Source organism: Acomys russatus, chromosome 18, assembly GCF_903995435.1.
Source record: "Acomys russatus chromosome 18, mAcoRus1.1, whole genome shotgun sequence".
Classification (NCBI taxonomy): Eukaryota; Metazoa; Chordata; class Mammalia; order Rodentia; family Muridae; genus Acomys; species Acomys russatus.
The window spans coordinates 15,105,710-15,131,681 of NC_067154.1; the positions used below are offsets into that span (position 1 = coordinate 15,105,710).

Consider the following 25,972-nt stretch of genomic DNA (forward strand, 5'->3'; position numbering starts at 1 on the left):
ATGTTTATATGCCTCTACGGAAAATTATGTGTTTGCCACATACAGTTTATCCTTGTGATTTTACACTTTACGCAGGTGACTCTTCTTAAGTCACAGAGTATGAACTGTCTGCAGCTCTGAACCAAGTCAGCTGTAACATGGAACTTTAGATTGCCTCGTTTATAGGCCCTGGTCTCCTAGGTTTATGCCAACAGATGAAAACATACAGTTTCCCTTCACAGGCAAGTCCAGTTGGTTAAGTTTTCTAACAACACCTAGCCATTTACCACATAAAATGTTGTTTCTTTTTTTCTTTTTCTTTTTCTTTTTTTTTTTTGGTTTTTCGAGACAGGGTTTCTCTGTGTAGCCTTGGCCATCCTGGACTCACTGTGGAGACCAGGCTGGCCTCGAACTCACAGTGATCCGCCTGCCTCTGCTACCCGAGTGCTGGGATTAAAGGTGTGCGCCACCACGCCCGGCTCAAAATATTGTTTCTTAAAGAGAACACATAAGTAAAACAGATGATAATATTATTTTGTCAAGATACAACCATAAGTTTAACCATTAAAAAGATTCAATGTACTTACCTCATCCCATTCTAAAATAAAGCTTTGGATTTTAGAACCATTGTCACTAGGTGCCTGAACAGGGGAAAAAAAATAATAAAGAAAGAAAGACAGAAAGAAAGAAAGGAAGAAAAGATAAGAAATTAGTCATCGTAAATAACAAGGAACCTACTTTGTGTCTATGATTTACTTCTTAAAAATGGCCACAGAGGGGTTGAGAGCCAGCTCACTGGTTAAGAACAATTGCTACTCTTTACAGATGACCCAGGTTTGGTTGCAAGAAGCCACAAGGTGGCTCATCACCATCCATAATTCCAGTTCCAGGGAACTGGATACCTCTTTTGGCCTTAGTGGGCACCAGACAAACACACACTGCACATAACTACTAGTAGGCAAACACTCATACACATAAAACAAAACAAAACAAAAAAATAGAAACATAAGGCAAGAGACCATCTACATGTTTCTGAATATTCTATAATCTCCTTTAACAAGAAGTATCTTAACTTCCATAATTCTTTTTTTTTTTTAATCGTTTTGCCCATCAGATTTTATCAGGTTAAAGTTTCTACCACTTTCTCTGTGGCTCACCTTACAATGTAAATGGACTATTTTGTAATATACTAAAAAACAGAGAGTTAGGGGCTAGGCTGCCTAAGGCCCACCTTCCCATTTTCTTCTTCCACGTTGGGGGAAACTACTATGTGTAAGCGTTTTGCCATGTTATCATAGAGTTATCTTGTCACTTTTATGTTGTCCCTTTACTTGAATAATACAAAAAGAAAACAGGGCCTTCAAAGTAATTCCAGCTACTGAGGTAACTGAGACAGGAGGATAACAAGTTCTAAAAAGGCAGAGGGGACTGAGGATGAAAGTCAGTTGTAATGTTTGTCTACACATAGAGGGTCTAACCATAAACCCTCAAATCCCCAGTGTGGGAGGGGGCACCTCTAGTCAGCCTCGGCTGTTTACTTAATATGGTCCACCTCCATCAGGTTAGTTTGTGGACATATATCCCTGAGGCATTTCCTGATTGCTAGTTGGTGTAGGAAGGTCCAGCTTTCTGGGGGTGATTATCCCTAGGTGGGTGGAGCTGGGGGCAAGCCAGCAAGTACTGTTCTCCCACAGTTCCTGCCCTGACTTCCAGTGAGAGAGTAGAAAGTGTAGAACAAAATAAACTCTTTTCTCCTACAAGCTGGTTTTGGTCAGTGACAAACAGAGACAGAGAGTGAGTTATCTGAGCATAAGAAGCAAACACAAGGAAAAGAACAACTTATTTAACTTAATAATCTTGGTCTCCAAAAAGCAATTGACATTTAACTTGAGGAGGAAAAAGGAAAAGAAAAGAGATATCCAGTTAAAAATTCCCAACAGAGCACCCTCACCTTCCACTGCAAGGTGAGCGAGTTTTTGGTCCGGTTGGCTATCCTGGGTGAACTGGGTGTATCAGGCTCACAGCTCAAGGTAGTAAAGCTTTCAGCTTCTGAAGGAATTCCCTTTATCGAATTGGACTCTGCCTGCACTCTATGGGATAAAACAGTTTTTACCTGTTTTTACTTTCAACAATATCAGCTTTAAGTAAATGCAAGTAGTAAGGTGATTTTCAAGTACTCAAGAAAATTTAAGTATTATCTAGAAGTAAAAAGTGTCCCTTAGGAAACGTATAAACCAATGGTCTTATTTTCACTGTAACTCAAAGATAAACACTGCAGACGAGATGAGGTGCGTTCAGGGTAGCATGGCCATAGACAAGACACTTCAAAAGTGACACAACATGTCTCTGTATACACACGTTTCCTTAAGTAGCAAATTTCTAAAACAATATTCTTAATATGCTGATACTTTCTATCCTATTTGATTCTATCTCACTGGGTAAAAACTGAATAGAACCCACACAAATCAGGACTCACTAACGGTGTCAATTCAGTATTAAACAGACTGGGCTGGATGATGCTTCGAGTGCAAGTACAGAACCTTATTCTGTTAATGTGCAATAGCAGGAGCACTGCTAGTACTCCTAACCATGGACATTCTTTTAAGAAACAGGGTAAGAACTAGGCCCCAGATGGGAAGTAAAGACTTAACGACATATACTGCAAAACTGTCAGGCATTCTCTGAATTGCTCCTACCAACAAATGCTGTGGAATTCTGAGAGCTCCTTCCAAAACATGATGCAGACTAACAGACACAAAAGTCAAGCAGGCACTGCTTATGACTCCGTGCATGACACCTCAGAAGCCAGGGCAAGTGTGCAGTGCTAAGCACATACTGCAGACTTCATCCACAGATTCCTCCTAACCTTTCCTCCCACTGGCAGGGTAACTAGCTTTTTCCTTTACTGTAACTATTAAACGTGAGTTCAATGTTTCAATGTGGATTATTCTGAGAAATGATAATAATTATGCCAGGAAGAAAACTAAAGGTCACGTTTTTAGCTGAAATTACATTCTTGATTTTAAAGGAATTTACTAAAAACCCCTGTGCTAGGTCCATCACTTGGAAACAACGAACACAGTCCTTACTTTGCATGGTAATCTGTGGCTGGTTTCAGATCATTTAAAGTGACACTTGTTTCTTCTCCTCTGGGGAAGGGAAAGAAAGAATACATAGCACAATTAGCAATGTGTCCTTTTTCACAAACCTAGCCCATGTAACAGAACAGCAGGACCAGAAAACACCTACACATAAACACTCCTGTATTTGCCTTCCTTCCCCGTGCTGGACACCAGGATTTCGTAAGTGCAGAGCTCTGGCACCGCTGTCTCAGTCACTTCACCATTGACGAAGCTGGAGGGAGGTGACCAGGTTAGCAGAACTGTCCTTGCCTGGATGTCGGAGGCCTAGAAGACAAAATGCCAACAGGTGGAAGAGCTCTGAAGCACATGCGTATGTGTGCTGAGCAGGGACTCTCTGAGGGGCACAGAGCTCCCCACAAAGCAGCAGCAGTTCAAATCAGCACACGCAGGCTGCTCCGTGTACAGATGAGAAGATAAAAGACGGACAAAATATGAAGACCAACACGGCCCACTCAAGACTCTGCACACCAAATAAAACAATGAAAGAAAAATAACTTCAAAGTTATTTGAGAGTTCATTTCTCTATTTATCACGTGTTGTAACACGAAGGAAACAAAATGAATTAAGAGAAAAATGAATGAAGGTATGAATGTTTAATAGGAACAAATATTAAAGCGTACAGATACATGCACTGTTACAAAAACAGCTGTTAAAGCTAAGGATTAGTGTGCTAAGGGTCCAGAGAAATGGGCATCTAGAATAAAACTGGTCTTGCATGTGGCTACAGCCCCACTCAGGGCCATTTGGGAAACACATGGATACTTTTAAAAAATTTTTCCCTTTTGGTCAGGTCTCATTATAGACCAGGCTAAACCCGAACTTGAGTTCTCCTGCCTCAGCTTCCTGAATCCTAGGATTACAAACCTGCATGCGACAATGCTAGGTTGTATTTATTTTTGGACGTAAGAATTTCACTGTATTTTATTTTCTCCCTCAGGATACTATCCTACAAACTGCGAAAGTGCCCAACTACACATACTTCACTGCAACATGATTGATGGCAAAAAGCTGGACGCACAGGCGCTGATCTCTAGCAATGGTGCAGCCCCTTACAATATTCCTACTCAGGTATTTAAAAGGAATGAGAACAGACATGTAATATGCTAGTGATAGCCAGGAGTAGGGAATAAAGGAAAGTCAGGGAGTAGTTTATAGCACAGTTTGTTAAAGAAATTTAAGTGCTCAAAGATGCCTGAAATGTACTGTACAAGAAAATTCACTGTTGCCTTTTGGGATCTTTTTGTACATGTGTGGTGGGATACAAGCGGAGTTTTAAGAGGAAAAAAACCAAGAGGTTTTAATTGTTTTATATATGTATCTGTTTTTATTGGAATAATTCTGAGTATATGTTTCTCTTATAGTAAGAGCCTAATAAAGAGCAAAAAAGTAAGGATTAAATACAGTTTAAAGATAAGCATAGACACTGCTGGTGAAATGGCTGTGAGGGTAAAGGCACTTGCTATACAAGCTTTGCGACTGAGTTTGTTTCCAGGACCCTACATGAAGGTGGAAGGAGGGGACCTGACTTCACAACGAGCCCTCCGGCTTCCATGAGGGCCATGGCATGCACACACAGGCACACACATGGCAAATACAATTTAAAAGATGGATCTATTCTTAACCAGTGTTTCCAAATGTAAAATTAGACCACATCACTGACATCCAGGATAAGGGCGCCCCTGACCTTGAACTGGGCAGGGTAAACAAGCCCAACTTCTCTTTCAAAGTTCTCAGAGCCTGAAGAATTTTTAAATTTTCTATTTTCTGCTTTTGTTAAGTCAAGGGAACATAAAAACTTATTTACTGTAATACTATCATGAATTCTTCAATGGATTTTAAGTGGCTCTACATTAAAGAGTGTCTTTCTGGCTATTAGCTGGTAGATAGGACAGGACTTTGTTTTCATTTAGAACATAAACACACTTGTTACTGTAATATGTATGTATACCCTTAGGTGTCTTGACCCACAAAATGATGATATCTATGTTAAAATGTGACATAGTAAACAGGACTCAGAAGGTGTGTTACTGGCTGCATTAATTGGCATCTACTTTATGGAGTATACTTGTCAGGCCTGGTGCTTGCTTACTGTATTTCACAAGGACAGGTAGTAGGAAAGCATTAAGTAGGGAACTGCGAGACTCAAACTTGCTTGGCTGATATTGAGTTCTCAGCACCTAAGGGGTTTACTTTGATCACGGAATAAAACGAATTTTACAGAAAGTTGAGAAGACAGTACATAGAATGCTTTCCTGCTTCTTTCACTAGATTCCCCTAAGCTTAAGACGTTACATAGCCATGCACTTCTAAAGTAATTTCTTCAAAACTAAGAAATTAACACTTGTAAGCACTGTGACCTAATACTGCCAGATCTGTTTCTAACTATCACCCTTCACAGCCCACTGTTACAGGAGATGTTGGCTCTCCACTTCTACTAACAAGCTAGACTCTCACCCTTACCTACACTTCCATAATAAGGTACATGAGGAATGCTTACTTTGGAGTGAACTATGGAACATTCTTTGCGAAGTTAACTTCAAACAGAATTTTTCTTGCTTTTGTATTACGAAACAATGTCTTATCATAACATGGGCCAGGTGGCCAGGAACTCGAGACCCTCCCTGGCTTAGCCCTCCAGGTGTTGTACATACTATGTAAACAGATTTTAAAGGGCTCAGAATGGGATATAATGTGCTAGGAGAGGAGACAAATTTGGGAATGCTTCGTCTCCTAAGCTCATACAACAAACTGACTTTTAAGGAAAATGCAGTAACTTCACTCTCATATGAACCAGATTTAGGGAGAGGAGATAAAGACCCTCTGAAAGGGTCACAGGAGACAGGGAGGCAGCCATGTCCTGACAGACGAAGGCAGTGTCAAAACTAAGTGACCAGAAGTGTCAATTACTGCATGGCAATCAACGAGGAAGACTGCAGTATGAACAATGCTTTAGAAGCTGTTTTGTGGTGTTGGTGTCAGGTGGACTGTAAATACACACACACACACACACACACACACACACACACACACACACACACAAGAAACAGAAGTGGATCCACGCAAATCTCCTGTGAAATTCTTGTGTGAGGAATGAGTAATAATTGTGTGCATCAGGGACAGTGCCAGGAAAGCATGCATCTCAGAAATGCGGTGATTAACTGATGGTGCATGGGTGCATGCTGGAAGACTGAAGGGGAAGGAGACTCGGAGCCCCTGACAGCTCAGCCTAAGGAAATGCACATAACAACTGCCTGATGACGGTCTCGTTTCTGTTTCCTTTTAGATGAACAGGGGAAACGAGTTTTGAAAATAATGTATTTTTTTTAAAGCACTACTGGTGAAACATCCTGTTTGGGTATTCTTTAGGATATCTTTGCAGCTGATTTAGAAACCACCTGGAATTCTTTCCTCTTGCATGCTCCTTTAGCATAAATTATGCTTTCATTTCCATCTCATTTGCTTATCCCTGCCCTCTAAAGCAGGCAGAAGAGGTACACTGCCTTTTTACAGGAAGAGCACTTACAGAGTTAAGGTGCTCACTGGTTATGCTCAACCAGTAAGCAAGTCTCTGACTAATCCACAACTGAATCCAACTCTGAGAGCAGCTAAGAAGCGACACATCTGGGCAAGAATAGGTAAAGAAGTGACAATGGTCAAAAAGAATAGGCAGCCGATGCAAACAGCTGTTAGAAGTTGCTGGAGTGCTACAGTATGCTTGACCTGCAAGGCAGGTTGGCCTGCTTGCCAGTTTCTAATACAGTCAAAACTAAACAGGAAGCTAACCTTGGAAGGAACTCAGAATGACAGCAATGCCATGTACTATGACAAAGACTGCAGAGATGGAAACGGCAGCATTCTTGAATTAAAAAAAAAAAAAAAAAAAAAGCTAAAGCAGAAGAAACGGCAACACTCAATCCTTGTATGGATGCATGATTAAGAAAAAAGAGGAGCTGGCCCTGCAGTACACCAGCAATCCTAGGCTGCAGGAGCCCAGGGCAGGAGGAAGGTAAGGGTGAAGACTGCCTGGACCACACAGCAGGACCCTGTCTCAGAAAAACACACACACACACACACACACACACAAACACACACACACACACACACAGCGAGAAAGAAACTTGAGAGCTTGGTCTGAGGAATCTGGAGGCAGACAGTTCTAGAATTCATAAACACAGAGAATGGAGTAAACGGAGCAAACTAAAACTAACATGTTTAGTTCAGCAAAAACTGAAACTCAGACCATGGCAGCACAGCCAGTTCTCTGAACAGGAGAACACAGCCCCCTTCTATCCATCTATCGGAAGAAACGGCTTCAGAAAGTGTTAGCATCATTCCAGCCACTCAACCCTAAATGCACAGCTCACACTGAAATAAGATACACAGCCGAGTTACACAAGTGAGCATCTTTTCTTCCTATTCATGTGTGGTGTATGTATGTACATCTCTCTAGCCCCATACTCAATAATTTTACATGTACCATATGAAGATTCTATTAAGAGAAGCTGTCGCGACAAGGCCCACACTTTGCTTTCCAGTCCAGCTCCAGTTCTAAGCACAGGGAAAAACATTTCCCAGTGTTTTTCTTGCATAAAGCTACCATGCATTCTGGGGATGCTAAAGTATAGTTCTCTGCTTTGTAAGTTAGGAAACATTTTTTATCAATGACAACCGCCTTACACTGGCTGGGAAAGCCCTGAGGCTGCTTCCCACCAAGATCATCACCATGTTATACTGACAATGGTTCTTTCCTTTTTGACCAACGTGCCATGTGTCCTTACTCTGGCCTCCCAGCCCCAGGCTCTGACTGCACTCGTTGTCCTCTTCAGAAGCCCAGGAAGACTTTCCTCCTCGCTTTAACATATTACTTTTCACTGTATTACTCTATTTCCATACTAGGCTTGTCTGTATGGACATACATACACTGGACATACTACACTATTTACTGATTAACACACAGAAACCACTCAGTAAATGTTTTTTGGACGAATCAGTGAATGAATGAACGAATGAATGAATGAGTAGGTTAGTTTCTTAAAGAATAACATGATATAGGAACACAAACCAAACATACAAAGAGATTAAAAATGAGCCATGGAAGAAGAGTATGACCTTATTTTATAAATAAGAGGGGGAAGGGAGGGGCTAAAACAGTGTATTGATAGTTGGATCCATAGAAATGAATTCCAAAGACCAGTAGGAATCCCAAGCAGCTAAACACGATGGTGGAGGAGTAGTTAGAGAGGTTTGGGTAGGCTCTGTATCACTGAATTACACCTTTGGCATAAGAGCTGGGATAAAATCTTAATTACTGGCCTTTCTGTTAGCTTGCTTATACAATCAAGCAGAGTCACAGCACTGAAAAGCAGAAGAAAAGGACTAATCAGAGCAAGTGCTGTGACATGTTGATGTCTTTACGACTTTGCAGAAAAAAATTTAAACTATCTTATTGATTTATTTATAATTATGATGTCCAAATAATCTGGTTCCTAGCACCCCTCCCCAACTTTTATTAACAACAGCTTTGCCTATTTCTCATTTTGTTGAATACATCTATCACATTTTGTGCATTTCTTGTTCCACTTTTTGTGAATGTTAATGCTGCAGTGAACATTTGTTTGTGTAATTTTTAAATGGGAAACAAGACCCCAGTAGAGCACTTCTCTGATTCTCTCAGATGTCAGGGGAGAACTTCCTTTGCTTTCCAGGGTTGAGACTGTTCATGGTATGAATACTGACTCTTTTGCACAGCCTCTGCATGAGCCATTTGGAATGTACACAGAGCTTTTCATGCGAGCCTTTTCTGTTCACATACATTATTTTCTAACTTCTCTGGTTGTGCCCAGTGTTACACACGGGGACCTGGGACATCCTCGTGCCCTCCTTGTCTCAATCACACTTTGCTAAGGAAGGGCTCCTCTTTTAGAACATTCACCCCATGATGAGCATACACTGGTCTCACATTTCTATGAAGATTACACAAAAGCCTGAGTGAAAGTTACAAAATTCTACATGAATATACTAAATAGTAAGAAAAATACATGAGATACTCACCACTGGTTTGACTATGTTGGAAAGAAATGCTTCAAATGCTTTAGTTTCTTCATCTTTTTCTTAAAACAAAAACAAACAAAAACCTTAAATGCAAAGTTCTCTTCCTCTCCCATTTTCTAGTTTTTACCCTGACTCACTCACAGCCCACCGTAGCTCTTCACCACTCATCTGCTTTCGTTTCTATTTTACCCGTTACCACCACTTACCCTGTGTGTGCGTGTGTTGTGTGCATGTTTGTGTGCATGTATGCAGCCACCGGAACAGTGGCTTTTCTTATACCATTTCTTTTGTAATGGTAAAAACCTGTCTCTCCTCTGGTAAACTTCTATGCCATCCTCACCCCATCTTTTTCATTTTTCTCTTTTGATTTCAGTGTATAGTCTAAGATGGCCTGGAACTTACCACTCTCCTGCCTCAGTTTTCCCAGTGCTGGGCTTGTGGTCATGTATCACTATACCTGGCTTTAATTGGAGAACCAAGTATTTAACCATGGTTTCCCAATAGAAGTAACTACTGTTCGCATTCATAGCAACCACTGACATTAAAAAAAACAAAAAAAACAAAAAACAAAACAACAATAACAACAAAACCAACAACAAAAAAACCCCTTTAGCCCAACCTCCTGGGGACATCAGCGGAGAACAGGATATTCAGATAGTTTCAACGACTGGAGAACGTTTAGTAAACGCTAACACACAAAACATGAAGTCATTAAAGCATTGTTTAAAACGCGAGGAATGCAAATGTTAGGGAAGATGAAAGGTGAGCTGGAAGCATCCTGGCTGCCGTCACATTAGTCAGCTGCAGCTCTTGATAATTCTACACAATAAGAACCAGGAGGACCATTTTAGGTAAGAACATTCAAGGACTGAAGGACTTATGGTGTTAGTGTTTGTGAACGGCATGTTAGTCTGTCTCACAGGCACATTGATGGAACTTAAAATACAGTGTGGTCTACCTTTAGAAGTTAAAACAGTAACAGAATCAAAGAAATCTATGGAAATTAAGATAGGAGCCAGTGAGAGGCTTAGCATTACAGTTAGGGTACCTGGGCATGAACCTCACACTCTAGACACAGGAAAGACAGGCTACTGTTACCCTAGCTTGGATTTAGACTATAGAGATCCAAGTCTACTACACATTAAAAAGTAGCATTCAGAGTTCATATGGTGACAGGAACATGTTAGGGGAAGGCTCCAAAGAAAAAGGAAAACTTCTGAAGCGAAGGGAAGGAGAATACTATATTCTAACCATGGCACATGCACACAGGACTGGTTAATGACATAACTAGTTATTGTGTATGCATATGGGAAGAGGCTGGGAAAGTAAAAGGCAAGACAGCCTTATCAAAGAACCAGAAAGAGAAGAAATGGCATCTTGGTTACCTTTCCTAGCCAATGAAACTTCTCAACTAGGAACATTTATGATAATGTAAAATTACTCAATCGAGATCTTCCAAATGCTAAAGCAGCTGTCTAACAATTATTAAGGTTAAAAAGCATTTCTCACAGTTGGGGAAGTGCTAGGCTATGAATTTATGTTGGTTAGGATGCTGCAGTCAAAAGAGAGGATATACTTTTAGCAGTTTAAATGATGAAGTCAGAGAGTCTTGGGTCAAGAGTTACCTTCTACTTCTGGATCAATTTGCGTACAACCTTTCCCTCGCCCCGACTTATTTCTTGCCGCTCCCGTGTTCAGACCACCGGCACTCTGCCCCTTTATGAGTCCATTGTGTTCGCTTATAGGAGAAGGGCATTTCTGAGGTGATGGCGGCGGACTGCTCATTTTATCTTTCTGTGTGCCTTGGCGATCCTTTAATTTTTTCTGCAAACGTTCATATGTTTTACTAGATCTTTCATCTCTAAAGTTGGACCTGCCATGTGTAGAGTGGGCATCTAGAAGAAGTAAAACACAAGTGTTAAAAATATCACATTCTCCAGATGAATCTATGCCATAACAAAAGTACAGGTAGCAGCCTATCGTTTTATATAAAATATTATGAACATATAAAATATTTACAAAGCTATTTCTGTATCTCCAGTAAGAGAATCAAGCTTTGTGACTTGTTTATAGCTCTATGATCATTAGCACAGATGTTTCGTCTTTTCCCCCTTTTCCCAGCTATCTCTCTGCAGAGAAACAGTACAGTGGTCTCCTGGGCCAGGAATAATGAAATCAGGCTGACCCGGTCACAGCTCTTCCTTCACTGTACTGTAAGCTATTACTTTCCAACCTCCTTTCAATCTCAATCATATAGGAAAGGTAAAAGGAATATCACCAGTCTACATTGTGATTCTAAAATAGGAATTCATAGCTGAGAAAGCTATAGGAGTTAGCAAACAAATTAATTGGACTGTTAAATTTATTTTTTACTTTTATATTTGAAATATGTAGAAGAAAATACTTAAGAGAAAAGTCTATCAAGTCCCAGTAAAGAAAACAATTTTAATGTACCAATGCTTTACAAAAATTAGCTTAATATTCTTGAAATAAGGATATACAGAATATAATCAGATACTGGATATTTTTCAAAGAATAAGTGTGGCACTTTATATTATAGTACATATGAATCAAATACTCCCCAAGGTAGAGCTGCAACTACAAAATTCTGAGAAAGACACAAAGGAGTGTATTCGCATGATCTTGGATTTGGTGATACTTTTTTGGATGAGAGATAAAAAACACATATCAAACAAAATGGGATTTTATCGAAATTAGGACCTTTTCTCTACCAAGGGATACCACAGGGAAAAGCAGTATGGGGGAAAATACCTACAAACCATGGATTTGATGAAAGACTTGTAGCCAGACTATCCATAAAACAGACAGCATAACAATAAAATGTCAATTATATTAAAGAATGAATATGCAAATGACCAATGAGCATCAACAAAATACAGAAAAGAATATCAAAACAAAAAATGGGATAAAATTCACAGGCAACAATATGCTTATAAAAGATAGTACATTTAAGCAAGGATGTGGAAAAACTGGAACCCTTAAACACGGCTGGTAGGGAGAGAAAATGGTGGACCAGTGAAGAAACAGTATGGCAATTGCTATTCACATATGCCCCAGCCCCTCTATTCAGAAGTGTGAAATGTGCCAGCAGAGAGGCTGTACACAATGTTTGCAACAGCATCCCTCACCGATAAGCAGTGAAAGTATCAAATGTCACCAGCCAATGAATGGACGAACAACTTATGGTATGCATGTGCACCAAGTCTAAAACCATGAAATGCTATCTCATGTCGCAACACAGACATACCGCATGTTAAAAACGCAGGCAGAAAATATCACATCTTACACGAACATTGTAAATGCTGTACAAACATTGCTATACATGTGTCAGTGAAAAGCCTGGAACAGGCAAAAACACAGAGACCAAAAGTAGATGAAGAGCCAGGGGCAAAAGAAGAAACCAGGACAGGCTACTGACAGGTGTAAGGCTTCTTTCTGGGATGCTAGACATGACTTAGAATTACAAGCCCCAAGCCGGGCGTGGTGGCGCAGGCCTTTAATCCCAGCACTCGGGAGGCAGAGGCAGGCGGATCGCTGTGAGTTCAAGGCCAGCCTGGTCTACAAAGCGAGTCCATGATGGCCAAGGCTACACAGAGAAACCCTGTCTCGAAAAACCAAAAAAAAAGAATTACAAGTCCCTAATCTCAGAATCTGAAATCTGCAATGTTCCCAAGTCTGGAACCATGAGTGCTGATATAACACAAATAGGAAACTCCATACCTAAATGGTGATGTGATGTGCAATATTACTAAATATTATATGAAAATTATCATCAGGGTATGTGTCTAAATTAATTGTGTTATAATTCCTTAGATCTCATTCCTAAGATATCGGTGTATGAGTGCATATGCGCATGTAAAATACCCAAGGTGTTATCCTCTACCTGAAATGTTTAAACCTTGGGTACTTCACATGCACACATGCACTCAACACAAGATTTTTATATATATATATAAATTCTACTCTGTACAGCCCAGTAAACAGGAAGGTCGACTGATATACACAGTTAAAACACAGCTAATGTTATATGAGTTATAAAAATACTGAAGAACCACAGTTAGTACCCATTTTAAAATGTAGTTTGGTTACTCAGATGCATTTACATTTCATCTACTACTCAAGATAAGAGTAAGCATGGGGAAAATAAAGACCAGGCAGCACTGAAGTAGATCTGAGAGAATGAAAACCCTAGCAGCTAAATAACGTGACCTTTAGAGACCAATCTTTCTGAAGCCCAGCTCCTGTCTGTATTTCGGGAATGTTCCTGGGATGACATGAGCTAATGTATGCGTAAGTACAGTGTACAGTGAAGTTCCAGCTCAGTGACGGTATGGCTAACAAATGTTCATCAGGTCCTATCCTGGGAAGCCTCATGTGAAGGGGAAGGGAGCAGAACTGACCAGAAAGCCAGCACTCTCAGCTTGATAGAGTCTGGCATGTGATGGACCCTTGTCTTCCACCATTCCCTTGGCAGTGTGGGTGTTATACCCTTCACTTTCCCTCACAGCTCGGAGTTGGAGCCGTGCACATTCTCACTTACTACTTATGAACAGTGCTGCATGGTTTTTATTTAACTGTGTTCTGGCAACAGAACAGGGAGGAGTATCAGAAAGGCAGGAAGAGATACAAGTCTGGGGCTAAAAGGAGATTCTCGCAGAATATACAAAACTTGAGTTACAAGTATAACGGTGTTTAAACCCACAGCAAAGATTATTATCGTGTGTGTGTGTGCGCATGCGCGCGTGTGTCTGTCTGTCTTGTCTTTTTTAGAAATTAACTGAAGGCAAGGGTTACAGCTCACTTTAGACTTGTCAATTCCTCAAAGAATCCAGGGACTTTTAGTAGTAGGAGAACAGTCTTTAAAGTTTAAAAATCTGAAAGTTTAAAAAATTGCTACAAATTTTCTCAGAGACCTGTTGTCTAACATGAACGTACTGAAGACTCTGTATGATGTGAGATTTACTTAGCTGTTTGCTAGAGACCTGTTGCGTCACAAAAACAAAGTTCCTAAATAGTGCCTGGGGAACAGAAACCCATTGTGCTATCATTATCATGTGTTGTGTCCTTTATATGACAGGAAGTGAGCATCTCTTAGATCCAAGGAAGGGACAGCCACCTCAATGAGGTAGGGGCATTCTGAGTTACCTTACCTACATCTGCATACACTTGTGAAGACTGATACTGTGGCATATACTGTGTTGCCATGTCTCCAGCTCCAGTCACTGGTGAGTACATATGGCGTGGTGGGGGGGCCATCATGGTTGGGACAGGAATGAAACCAGGCAGAGGAGGATGTGGGGAGCGATGGATAACTGCGTGGCCACCAGGATGAAACTCCGGTGACTGTGGAACCACAACGACTCTCCGAACACCATTGTCTTCAATAACCTACAAAAGGAACAACAGGTTATAAGTCTCTTCTGAAGGAAGTAAGGGACTCTTCAAATGTACTAGAGGAAGACCTTGTGGACTATTAGGATTCAAAGGACCACAGAAAGAATTTACTCAACACGTTAGGTACTAAATCAGCATTCAGCAACCAAGTAGTTCTTGCCACACAACGTGAGTGCTGTCTAGTGTCGACCTAAAAACACTGATGCGAGCGGCTGCACTATGAGTGAACACTGAGCTGTGATACTGTGTATTTAGTTTATGCATTACATGCATTTGGTGGGTTGAGTATTAACGAGGTCAAGAATTTCCTTTTCTATATCCTTTTCTATAAAAAATAAGTTGCAGAGCCAAGTGTGGTGGCACACGCCTTTAATCCTGGCACTCTGGAGGCAGAGGCAGGTGGATATCTCTGTGAGTTTGAGGCCAGCCTGGTCTACAAAATAAGTCCAGGATAGGCAGGGCTATTACATAGAGAAACCCTGTATCGAACACAAACAAACAAACAAACAAACAAACAAAAAACCCCAAATTGTAGGAAGACGAAAGTGCACCAGATATCTTATCTTACATCCAGGTTAATAAAGGTATCTGTGGCATGGGACTCAAAATTATACTTTCCCTTTTTTGGAACCTAGCAGGTTTTGGTGCTGGGTACTTGAAATCTCAGTACCCAGAGGCTGAGGCAACAGATCACAGAGTTGCAGGATAGCCTGGTCTACACAATAATATTCTGTTTGAAGAAAGCTAGAAACCAAGATTGAATTAATGAATCAATAAGTAGTACATACATACATAAGTACATAAACAAATAAACAAACGGATGCATGCTCCCACCCTGTATCTTCACATTCCAAAGTCCTAACTCTGAGAATCAATTTTTAACAAAATCGTAACTCCTCTCTGGACCTCACAAGACCTTTAGGAATGTGAGGGCTTTCGGACACACAGTAATATCTAAAAGGTACAGGACTTTTAATCTCAAAATTAGAAATCCCTCTACAAGAAGTGGTTAATGACATACCCAACATTTCAGGAAAAGAGAAACTTATTATACAAAAGTGCTATTTTAAAGACAAGTCCTTTTATATTTAAGGATAACAAGCTTTGTATCCAAGTATTTGTTTGGTAAGGATGGCATTTATTTGGATACAGTTCAACCTAAGTTACAGAGACTTGATGGGTTAAAGACTGATCTACTCAAGTGTGATACGACTCCTCTACAGCTGTCTAGAATAGCGAATGAATTCACCGTTTACATGTAATATATTTGGCATATATATTACACAACATATGTTGTTCCTCTGTGCTGCTGGGTCTGCACCAATATCCTGTTTCCAGTGAAACGAATGCCTCAAATCTTCAGGCAAAGGTCCATCGTGTATAGCACACGGAAACCGAGCTGGATCTAGAAGCCAGCCCGAAGGAGTCTGCAGTGGCTTACAGCCTTTTCAGCCTAGATCCTAAGAGAAGGGGCATTAGGGAGAGTTCGAAACAGACTAAGTAAACTCGACCCCAGTATCTGCCACAACAGCATGTTCACCTTTAGCACTGTGATTCACAATCCCCAGAAGACAGCCAGCGCTGAAGAGACCTATAGTTCTCACTATTGCTCCAATTACCTTTTCCCTCTTCATGTGTTCATGTGGAATGCATGTCTCTTCCCATGTGTGTGGGACTAGGAGGGGAGGAGGGATGTAAAGTGGATAAATTAATAAAGAAAACATTTTTTAAAAGACTGAGATTGGGATGTATAGTAAATTAATGAAAAAGAATAAAGAAAAGGCTAACTACAAAAAAAAAAAAAAAAAAAAAGCTGTATGACTATGCCCCACTAACTGGGGAAGGGGCAGAACAAGATGAGTGTTTATGGGACTGAGCACTTAGTTTAAGGATTCAGAGGTGATAGTTTTATATATTTCTAAAACATCTAAGTGGAAATTAGTAGACTGATAAGAACCGGTTTGCCGTTCCAGAAGGATCAAAGGGCAGCCTGTGCTGGAGGAGGAAGCCACAATTCCTTTGTGAAGGTTGTAGGTTTGGTGAACTGTGTCAAGGTGGAAGACTCAACTGTGCCAAAAGCTACTAGGCTGGGTAAAGGGAGGAAAAAAGGCCACTGATTTAGCTAATGGGTTGTAAGTGTGACCCATGAGAACAGTGTTGGGCAAATGAGAGGCAAAAGTGGCTGGGAGAGTTTTAAAGGGAAAGTGGAGAGAAGAACTGGAGCTAACAGCACAGTATTGGAAAGCCTTGCCAAGCGGACACAGAAACAGGGTTATGGCTGATAAGAAGAGTGGGGCTGGAGACATTTGATTTGTTTTTCACTGTTTTAGGCTCGAGCAACTCAACATGCTGACGTGCTGGTTAAGTATGATCCAGCAGAGGAAGTCACTGGTGCACAAGGGAAGGGCACTACGGGGACAGTGCCTCCAACAGGCTGGAGGGGGTGGATGGCTCTAATGCTCTAGCAGGGATGCTTAGCTCATCCCTTACAGATGAGCAAGCAGTTCAAGCTTCATGCAAATGTAGGTAGATGTCAGCAGATGGGGACTGGCAGGGTTTGGTTGGTCCTGACTGCCTTTGGAAGGACCCTTCCCAGGTCACCAAAGTCTTAGTTATGTCCCCTCCCTATAATTCCTATCACACTCATTCCAAGCCACCTCTGTAATATTCATCATGCCACAATGTGTTCATTATAAATTATTTCTTGTAACAATACTGTAAATTAGATACAATTATCTTTAGTTTCAGATGGAGAAATCAAGGCATAGGGATGCTAAATAAATTGCCCAGCGAGCAGTTTGGCTCCTAATGCCATGTTCTTACTAAAGCAGAGCTGAGGAGAATGGGGTGTTATTGCTAAATAGGTTTGCAACTTTAGTTTTAATCAATGTGAGGAGTTCTGTGGTTGAATGATGGAATGTGAACATATTTGGTGCCACTGAGTCCGAACACCTAAAAAAATGGCTAAGTTGATAAAATATATACTATATGTGTTTTGCCACAGTTACAAAAACAAAACACCAGAAATGCCACTGGAAAACAGAAATCAAATCAAACCAAACCAAAAACCAACACAAAACAACAAAGAGCTGGACCAGAACTGAAAGAACAGAGCACTTCAGCACTTCAAGGAACGATTTAGGCAGCTATAACCTCAGAGCCGAGGCTAGGAGACCTCAAAACTGTCTCAGGTCTCCAAAGGCCTAGATGCTAAGAAACAGCCAGCATCTAGACAATGGTTTCACATCAGCTGGTACTCTAGCCATGAGGAGTAAAGTAAAAGCAGTAAGTTAGTATGTTAAAATTAGAACCCAGATAACATTTCCTTAGCCACAGATACCATCTATTGTTAATTAAGCAAAGCCCTATAAGACAGAAAGGTTGTGTTCAGTATTTGGCATTTTCTACTGTATATGTGCCCTCCTAACCACAACAAAAGTCTAAGGTAAATCTGTTTTGCTTTTTTCTCCTGAGTACTTGGAGATAGTACTAGACTTTGGGAAGAAATGATATGGAGACATAAGCATTCCACTAGAAAGTTCATTTCTCCCTCTCTTCTCATGACTATACTGACTCTTAGGGATGGCTTCCTCCAATCTCTGCGTCTGCCCCAGGCTTGGCAACCCTTTAAGTTTTGTTTGTTTGTTTGGGTTTTTTTTTTTTTTTTTCCGAGACAGGGTTTCTCTGTGTAGCCTTGGCCATCCTGGACTCCCTCTGTAGACCAGGCTGGCCTCGAACTCACAGTGATCCGCCTGCCTCTGCCTCCCGAGTGCTGGGATTAAAGGCGTGCGCCACCACGCCCGGCCCCCCTTTAGGTTTTGAACTACTACTTACTAACACACACACACACACACATCCACATGCGCGTCAGCCAGTCAGCATAACCTCCTCATCTCTTTCTAGTCTTTCCAGACCCCTGTTCTCTCTTCCCACTTGGCTGCTTTCCAAGGACAGCACTGGGCTCAGCCAGGATGTAGAAGCTCTGAAGAATGCTCTGCTTCACTACAGGATGCTGACAGAATGTCACCTGAAACAGCAAGCACAACTTAAAAGGAGTAACCTGAAACTGGTAACTAAGCTAACATGGTAATTTCCCCCACCTTAGAAAATCTCCAATCCTACAGCAACCCTCTCATCTGAACAACCACCCCCACGCCACTAAAACAAACAAAAGCACTATCAACTAAGGGAGGTCTGCTTTATATCCCAGACTAGCTCTGAACAGCCATCATCCTGTTTCTACCTCTCAAGCTCCAAATTAGATATGGGACACAATGTCTGGCTCAAGACCATGTGCATGTGGAAGCCGGTGGCTGACACGAGAGGACTTCCTTAGCAGATAGATGCCCAGTCTATTTACTAAGGCAAAAATCTTTCACTGAAGCCAGTGTTCTCCAATTCCATTGGTCTAGCTACTCAGTTTGCCCTGGGGATCTTCTGTCTGTCTTTTAAATGCTCACCCCTCCTTATGAATTTATTTATTTAGGTGCTAGGGATTTGAACTATGGTCCTTAGGCTTGCCAGCAGGCGCCCTAACCATTAAGCCATCTCCTAACCCAAGGAAAAATTTTGATGTTGTCATCCAAAAGTTCCATTCAGGTATTTTATAAAATTTTAGTAAGTCATTAGCTTCCTCACTAGAATAGTTATATTTTACAACAACATTTAAATATTCTGTCTCTAAGTTGTACATTGTTTCTTACAACCTTCCCTTTCCTGTTAAGGAGCAGTAACAACCTGTTTTACACCTAACATGAAAGGGCAGGCTCCAGAGCTTAGCAATAAGAAAGGTACATGGTTTTGGCTTACTGACAACAAAACATCTTTTCTAAACAGCTGGTCTAGTGTGAGGCTTTCTTCCTGCTTTTTAAGGACAAACATACTAGGAATCCAACAACTGAGGCTGCTCACAGTGTAAAATGCTAAAAGGAGACTAGTCTGGTTATTAATACGTGTGCCACTCCATTCCTACCACTCTAAACAGCCTGCACTTTCTTACAGCCACACAAGTGCCTCAGTCCTTCCTCCTACTCCTAGCTTCTTGATTTGCTAGCACTGTGCTCAGGTGCCACATGCTTAGCTGTGAGCACAATGTGGATCTTATTAGTGTTTGCTAGTATTAGAAATGATAGCATACCAGGGACATGTTAATTGGGGATAATGAGAACCCGAGAATACTGCTTACTATATAATTAGGATAATTCAAAAGACTGAATTTTTGTCTTTGGATTATCTCATATACTTCAAACTCATAAATTTCCTAGCGACAATCTTCATTTTTAAGGTATTAGTAATAAATACACTAGCTTCACACAATCCTTCCACAAAGATTATGATTAAAATTTATCAATTTATTTGACAAATACTTGTAAGACACCTATTGTACCTAAGTATAAGACTGTGAAATTAATTAAAAGGCAGCTCCTAACTCCAAGGAACCTAAGACCCTGTGGAAATAATAGAAAACTAGTACAAATAACTGAATATAGAGCTTGAAAGATTGACAAAATTTTTACAAATGAGGGAATTAACATTCTCTAAATATTATATTATTAAAGTTGCGGAGGAGAAAAAAGTGAGTACTAGAGGTCGTGCAAAAATGCTGTATTATTTGAAATACCAAGGGAACTACAGACTAAGACTAAGTTTGCAAGGCAAACTACAGACTAAGAAACTGATCCTGCATTCAGTGGGCAAGCCCACAGAAGCAAAAGGCCAAAGAGATGCTCCGAGGCGTCATCGTAGTTCTTTCTGGTCTAGAGTTAGACCCTCAATCTAGAGACAGTAGACTGACTTCTGACTATTTATGGTTGGCCTTACTCCATTTTTTAAGGCTCTACTAGCCTCCGCACTGTTCCTAGTCATAGGATACACCCTCATTTTAGGCCACTGGCAGTTTGTTTCTACAGTCCATTTTCACCAGATGAATAGAAGGCAAATAAATGCCTACCTTTCTTTAGAATCTGCTTAAATAACTAACACCTTCCCCGTGCTTTGCTCCACCATGTGCTACAACATACAACCCAACTCTGCTCTATGTTCACATTTGCCTTCACTCTCCTTTCAATACCCTGACTTGTCCACTGACTGTGCTTTTTGCTTGCTCTTTCCTACAAACATTTTGTAACCTTCAGAGGGAGGTAAAGTCTTGTCTCTTTCATTCTCAAGGATGACTGATGTGTACCACTACACAGCTGTAGGAAACTGTCATCCTTGAGAATGAAAGAGACTGCTAAACATCACCTTCCTAAGAAAGAAAATTAATTAGCAAGCTGTGATAAGCATATATGGTATGACAGGCTGATAAGCATATATGGTATGACAGGCTGATAAGCATATATGGTATGACAGGCTGATAAGCATATATGGTATGACAGGCTGATAAGCATATATGGTATGACAGGCTGATAAGCATATATGGTATGACAGGCTGATAAGCATATATGGTATGACAGGCTGATAAGCATATATGGTATGACAGGCTGAGGGTTTGTCATAAAAGCAGAAGTACTGTATGACGAGAGCACAGGCCTAGCACAGGGATTCATTCCTGCCATTCCAACACTCGGGAGCTGAGGCAGGGGGCTCGTGAACTCAGGGCCAGTTAGGCCAACAGTGAGACTCCGTCTCAAACAGTAAGCCAAAGCCAAACCCCAATTAAACAACCACTACCACAACCTACAAAATACAAACAACAGCCTCTACGTGAATGCCCTGTAACTGGAATAACTGCTCACTCCTCTTTACGTCAGCAGCATGTAACCCAGTTTGGCAATGAGAGCACTCAGCAAATGTTTGAACTGAATCACGCTTGAGAGATGAACAAAGTTCTGAGAAAGAACAACAGACAGAAGGAAAAGAAAAGACGTTATGTCAACAAAACATGGAATAAATCACATCAATGCTTTCTAATTTTTAAAGGCCACAGAGACTGAGCAGGGAAAAAAGTGCTTAGGTCTGCAACACAGCAGCGAGCAGTGACAGTCAACCTGGAAGTAGGATGTGAGCTGTAGTAGATGAAGGCTCAGTGCATTAAAGCAGTGATAGAGGCCACAGGCTGTTCCAAAAAGACTGCAGGGGACTTTTAAAATATACACTCTCACGTGTCTGCATCTCATTACAAGGAGGGCACCAAGAGTCAAGAAAGCCGATACGCCCCAAACCCAACAGCCAACAAAGGTTTGAGATAAAGGAAAAGGACTCAGTTTTTCTGGCTGTCTATTCCAGCAACTCCTCTCCTCTCCATACTAATTTTTGTAGTCACACAGAGGCATGTTTTACAAACTAAGCAAGAAATCTACCACAATAGCCTATTGATACTCTACTATAGTCAGGGAGGAAGCAAGACAGGGTTTAAAGAGCACTTAGGTGCAGATTTGGTTAAGAAGAGAATGTGAGTAATCCTTAATAGGGATTTGATGCAATGAGCACAGACCACAAAGAAATCTCAGTAGCGGAAACTACCGAACATCTCAGGTATACCATTTAATTCTGTTTGCCTGTATATTCAACCTAGCTATACTTCATAAAGTCCAAGGTTAGATATTCGCGTGAGGCTATGGTGTGCATGGGCGGGGGTCTCAGCTGCAGGGCTGCAGGAAGGGGCTCTGGTGTGCATCGCAGTGATCTCCTCAGTCTCAGGGGTGCAGGTAGGTGCAGTGTCAAGCACCTGAAATCCAGCTCTCACGAGATGAGGCAGGACTGTAAGTCTGAGGTCAACCTGGGCTATGCAAGGACACATGAAAACAAAGTCTATTTGCCAGGATACGTCCACATGATCACTGCAGTACCCGCAAGCCTTTCTATGAAACAAGGCTGGAAGCACAGTCCTGAACTACTTTAAAGTCAATGATCTAAAAAGCTATGTGTACACAACTTAACTTAGTTACACAATTTGCATGTTCGAGGACACAAAACTATAAAATTTCTTTTGGAATTTAATGCCCAAAGGCAACTCTGAGTGACGAGCATGCACTACCAATATATTTTTCCCTCCTTTGCAAATGTAGTAAAATATTTGAAATGGACTTACAGATAATGTCCAGATAAACTCCTGGATAATGTCTAGAACTTTAACAGCATATTTTCACCAGAATCAACATCAAAGAGAGTAACATCACTAGATACACACATAAAGAAATATAACACAAAAAGCGTACCTGTGGGGCATATCCAGGAGGCACATATATAGGAGGCACAGAACCATTTGGGGACATCATTGGAACCTGAGCAGGACCTGAATGGGTTACAGAAATGATGCAATAATCCATCAGTGCTTAGCACGGTGAAGCGGAGAACAATAGGACTACTTGACCTAAGCTAAACATTAAGCCAACAGTGGCTGTAATAGTATACCATGGAAAAAAATTACAATTACCCAGTTTTTATATACCATTTACTTTATGTTTTTATTTAACATTTTATACAAAGAAGTCATTATATATAAGTAAGTTTTTAGGTAACATTTACATTATGAAGTATATGGATTATCTTTTAAGTGTATCTACATTTCTCAAACCTGCCCAGTGCTTATACTTACGGTAGCCCATAGGACCTAAGACTCCCAGGCCCTCCAACAGAAATGCCTAGCTGGTTTATAATCGCAAACATCACATCTACTGTACAAATAGCTCATGCTACTCTAATGATTGTGCAAGTAGGAAAATCAAACTGAACTTTGTATTTAAAAAAATCTACAAGAAATACAAAAGGAACCCACACCCACACCACCACACACACAAATCAACAAAAAAGACAGAAGAGGGAGTAGTGAGGCTCCTTAAAGGGCTCTGTGGGGTGAGGCCATGTGCAGTGCAGAGTGGGCCTGTCTGTCCTGGGGGGTGGGGGGGGGCAACAGCTAGAGGAGCGTACATGTGCGTTTACCCTGAGAAAAGCTGAGTGTCCCTGAACACAGAGACATTTTAAACAAGAAACTTTAACTTCACTGGAACTGTCTTTTACTTTTATGGTGTCATGTTCCCAAGATAAGCTTTATAAATACAATCTTGTTTTCTTTTCACCTTTCTGGGAATAAAATAAGCTGTCTTGGAAGGTTTTGCTTTTTCTGGAACAAAACCTTACTTGCTTTAAATAACTTTTTAGTAAAAACACTTCATGTTTGTATCTTTTCACCCAGGAGTTTATACTGCAGTGTCCCCCACACACCCATCTGTAATCATTTGAAAGCAATATTTCTTCTTTCTTTTCTTTCCTTCTTTTTCTTTTAAAAGAGAAACTACTCATTCTTAAAAGAAAAGTTGTCCGGACAGAGCCGGTGAAAAAATGCTTGTGGAGGAGGGTACCTTTTACACACAGAAAATCTGTTGGCGAGGTGAATGTTACCACTGGTCAGGCCACCAGGACTAAAAAGCAAGCGGATTCCAGCAAATCCGGATTCCAACCTTTGGAGGGAGGGGGCAAGAGGAGGACAAAGCCACCTGGGGCGATAGGGGGAAGTGAAGAAAGAGAAATGGGCTCCCAAAGTACTAAATAATGGCAAATAAGGGGAACTGAAGAGAAAGGGGAGGGAGAGCAGAGAGAGGAGAAAAAAGAGAGAGAAACAGGAAGGCAGGAAAATGTGGGGAAAAGGAGGGAAAAGGAAAAGAGATGGGAGGGATGGGGGAGGGGTGCAAGGACTGGCATTGTTACTAGGAAGCAAGCAGAGGGAAGGCAGACTTCTGCAGTGTGCTGTGTGTGTCTACCAGAAGTCGGCTCTACTCTTGTCCACAAGAAACGCAGTAAATGCCCAGAGCTGGAGTGCCCAGGCCTGCCTAGCAAGTGCTCTACAGCTAAGTAACAGCATAGCTCTGAAATACACAAAGTTCATAGGCACATTACCTTAATGTATGCTTATTTTCTGTGTGTGTTTTGCCTCCATATGTGCTTGTCCACCATGTGTGTCTGATGCCTGTGAAGATTAGGACAGAGTGCTGGATGCCCGGGCACTGCAACCGTGGATGGCTGTGGGCCACCAGGTGAGTGCTAGAAATGAACCCAGGTCCTCTGCAGGAGCAACAAGTGCTCTTAAACCCAGAACCACTTCTCCAGCCCCTTCCATTTTACCTTAACCATGAGCACTAACACTTTACCATGGTTTTGATGTATCTTTTCCTTCATAATCATTTAATCAAGAAACTATATTTATCATTACCCATCTTCCAGACAGAAAAGGAGACAGAGGGAACTTAAGTTTGCCTAAGTAATAGAGCTGGAATTCTTTAAAAAAAAAAAAAAAACAACAAAAAAACCAACAGTGTTGTTTCTCAGGATACACATCACAGAAACACTGAAATGCTACTCACTGTTGCTAACTGATATGAGTCATTAAGTCTTGCCTCTAAGGAAATTAAGGCTACCTTTGTTTTTATTCTTGAAAAACATGAGAGAAAGAAAAAAATTTCTAAAAAGTAAATTTAAGTTTACTAAATAACACCTATGAGAACCTCTTTAAATCTCTACACAGAAAGACTTCATTCAAAACACGCTTCTGCTCTCCGGAGAATGGGGAACAGTTGTACACGAATGCTCATTTTTATTCATTAACTAATTTACAGTAAACGTTCCTTCCGAATTCTAAGAACTGCCTTAAATGTTATTTACAAAATGTAAAACTTGGCTGAAAACCAGAGTTTATTGAAAATGGTATTTGTATTCTTAATAGAGGAAATTAACACTTACTGAGCCCTGACTGCATACTAAGTTTAGACCAATGGCTTTTTGCACCCACTGCAAAGTAAAGTTGGGGAGACTGTTGGAGGCGATGTGGAAATCAAAGGAAGCAGACAGGCATCTTCAAAAGCAGAATTTGTTCTTTAATCAAAACAGGTGTTTTGTTCCTATGTGGCTATTTGAGTTGTAACTTCCAGCTGATGGCACTCACAGCTGCAGCATGCACAGCTATGTGGGGTGGCCTCTCTCTCTCTCTCTCTCTCTCTCTCTTTTTTTTGTAAAACTAGATTAAGACTTAACAATAATAAAATACTGAGGAGTTACAATTCTAAGGGCACTATTGTTTTGTTTGTTGTTACTTCTGAGACAGGATCTTCCTAAGTAGCCCAAACTGCCCTCAAACTCCTTGTCACTCTCCTACCTCAGCCTCAAGAATGCTAGGATTACAGACATGTAAAACAGTTCATATTTTACTTTGATAGCTGCTAAAAATAATTCACCATTTATTTGCACAAAAGGCTCCTTTATGATGTGAGCATTTAACTACTTAAGTAGACTCTTTCCTTTTGGGGGGCTTGGTTTTTTTTTTTTTTTTTTTTTTTTTTTTTGGTTTTTCAAAACAGGGTTTCTCTGTGTAGCCTTGGCTGTCCTGGACTCACTTTGTAGACCTCACCCCCAGTGCTGGGATTATAGTCATGGACCACCATGCCCAGCTT

At 40.9% G+C, this 25,972-nt stretch overlaps 1 protein-coding gene across 1 annotated transcript in view; it reads right to left on the minus strand.

Moving 5' to 3' along the window:
* Positions 1-25,972, minus strand: part of Fndc3a (fibronectin type III domain containing 3A) — a 147,805-nt gene that overhangs the window by 21,351 nt on the left and 100,482 nt on the right. Inside the window, exons 4-11 of the mRNA XM_051160822.1 lie at positions 22,748-22,824; positions 14,345-14,582; positions 10,799-11,068; positions 9,174-9,232; positions 3,229-3,386; positions 3,069-3,128; positions 1,931-2,069; positions 567-620 (exon numbers count right to left, since the gene is read on the minus strand). Coding sequence (XP_051016779.1) covers positions 567-620; positions 1,931-2,069; positions 3,069-3,128; positions 3,229-3,386; positions 9,174-9,232; positions 10,799-11,068; positions 14,345-14,582; positions 22,748-22,824 — 1,055 coding nt within the window. The remainder of the gene's footprint in view (positions 1-566; positions 621-1,930; positions 2,070-3,068; positions 3,129-3,228; positions 3,387-9,173; positions 9,233-10,798; positions 11,069-14,344; positions 14,583-22,747; positions 22,825-25,972) is intronic.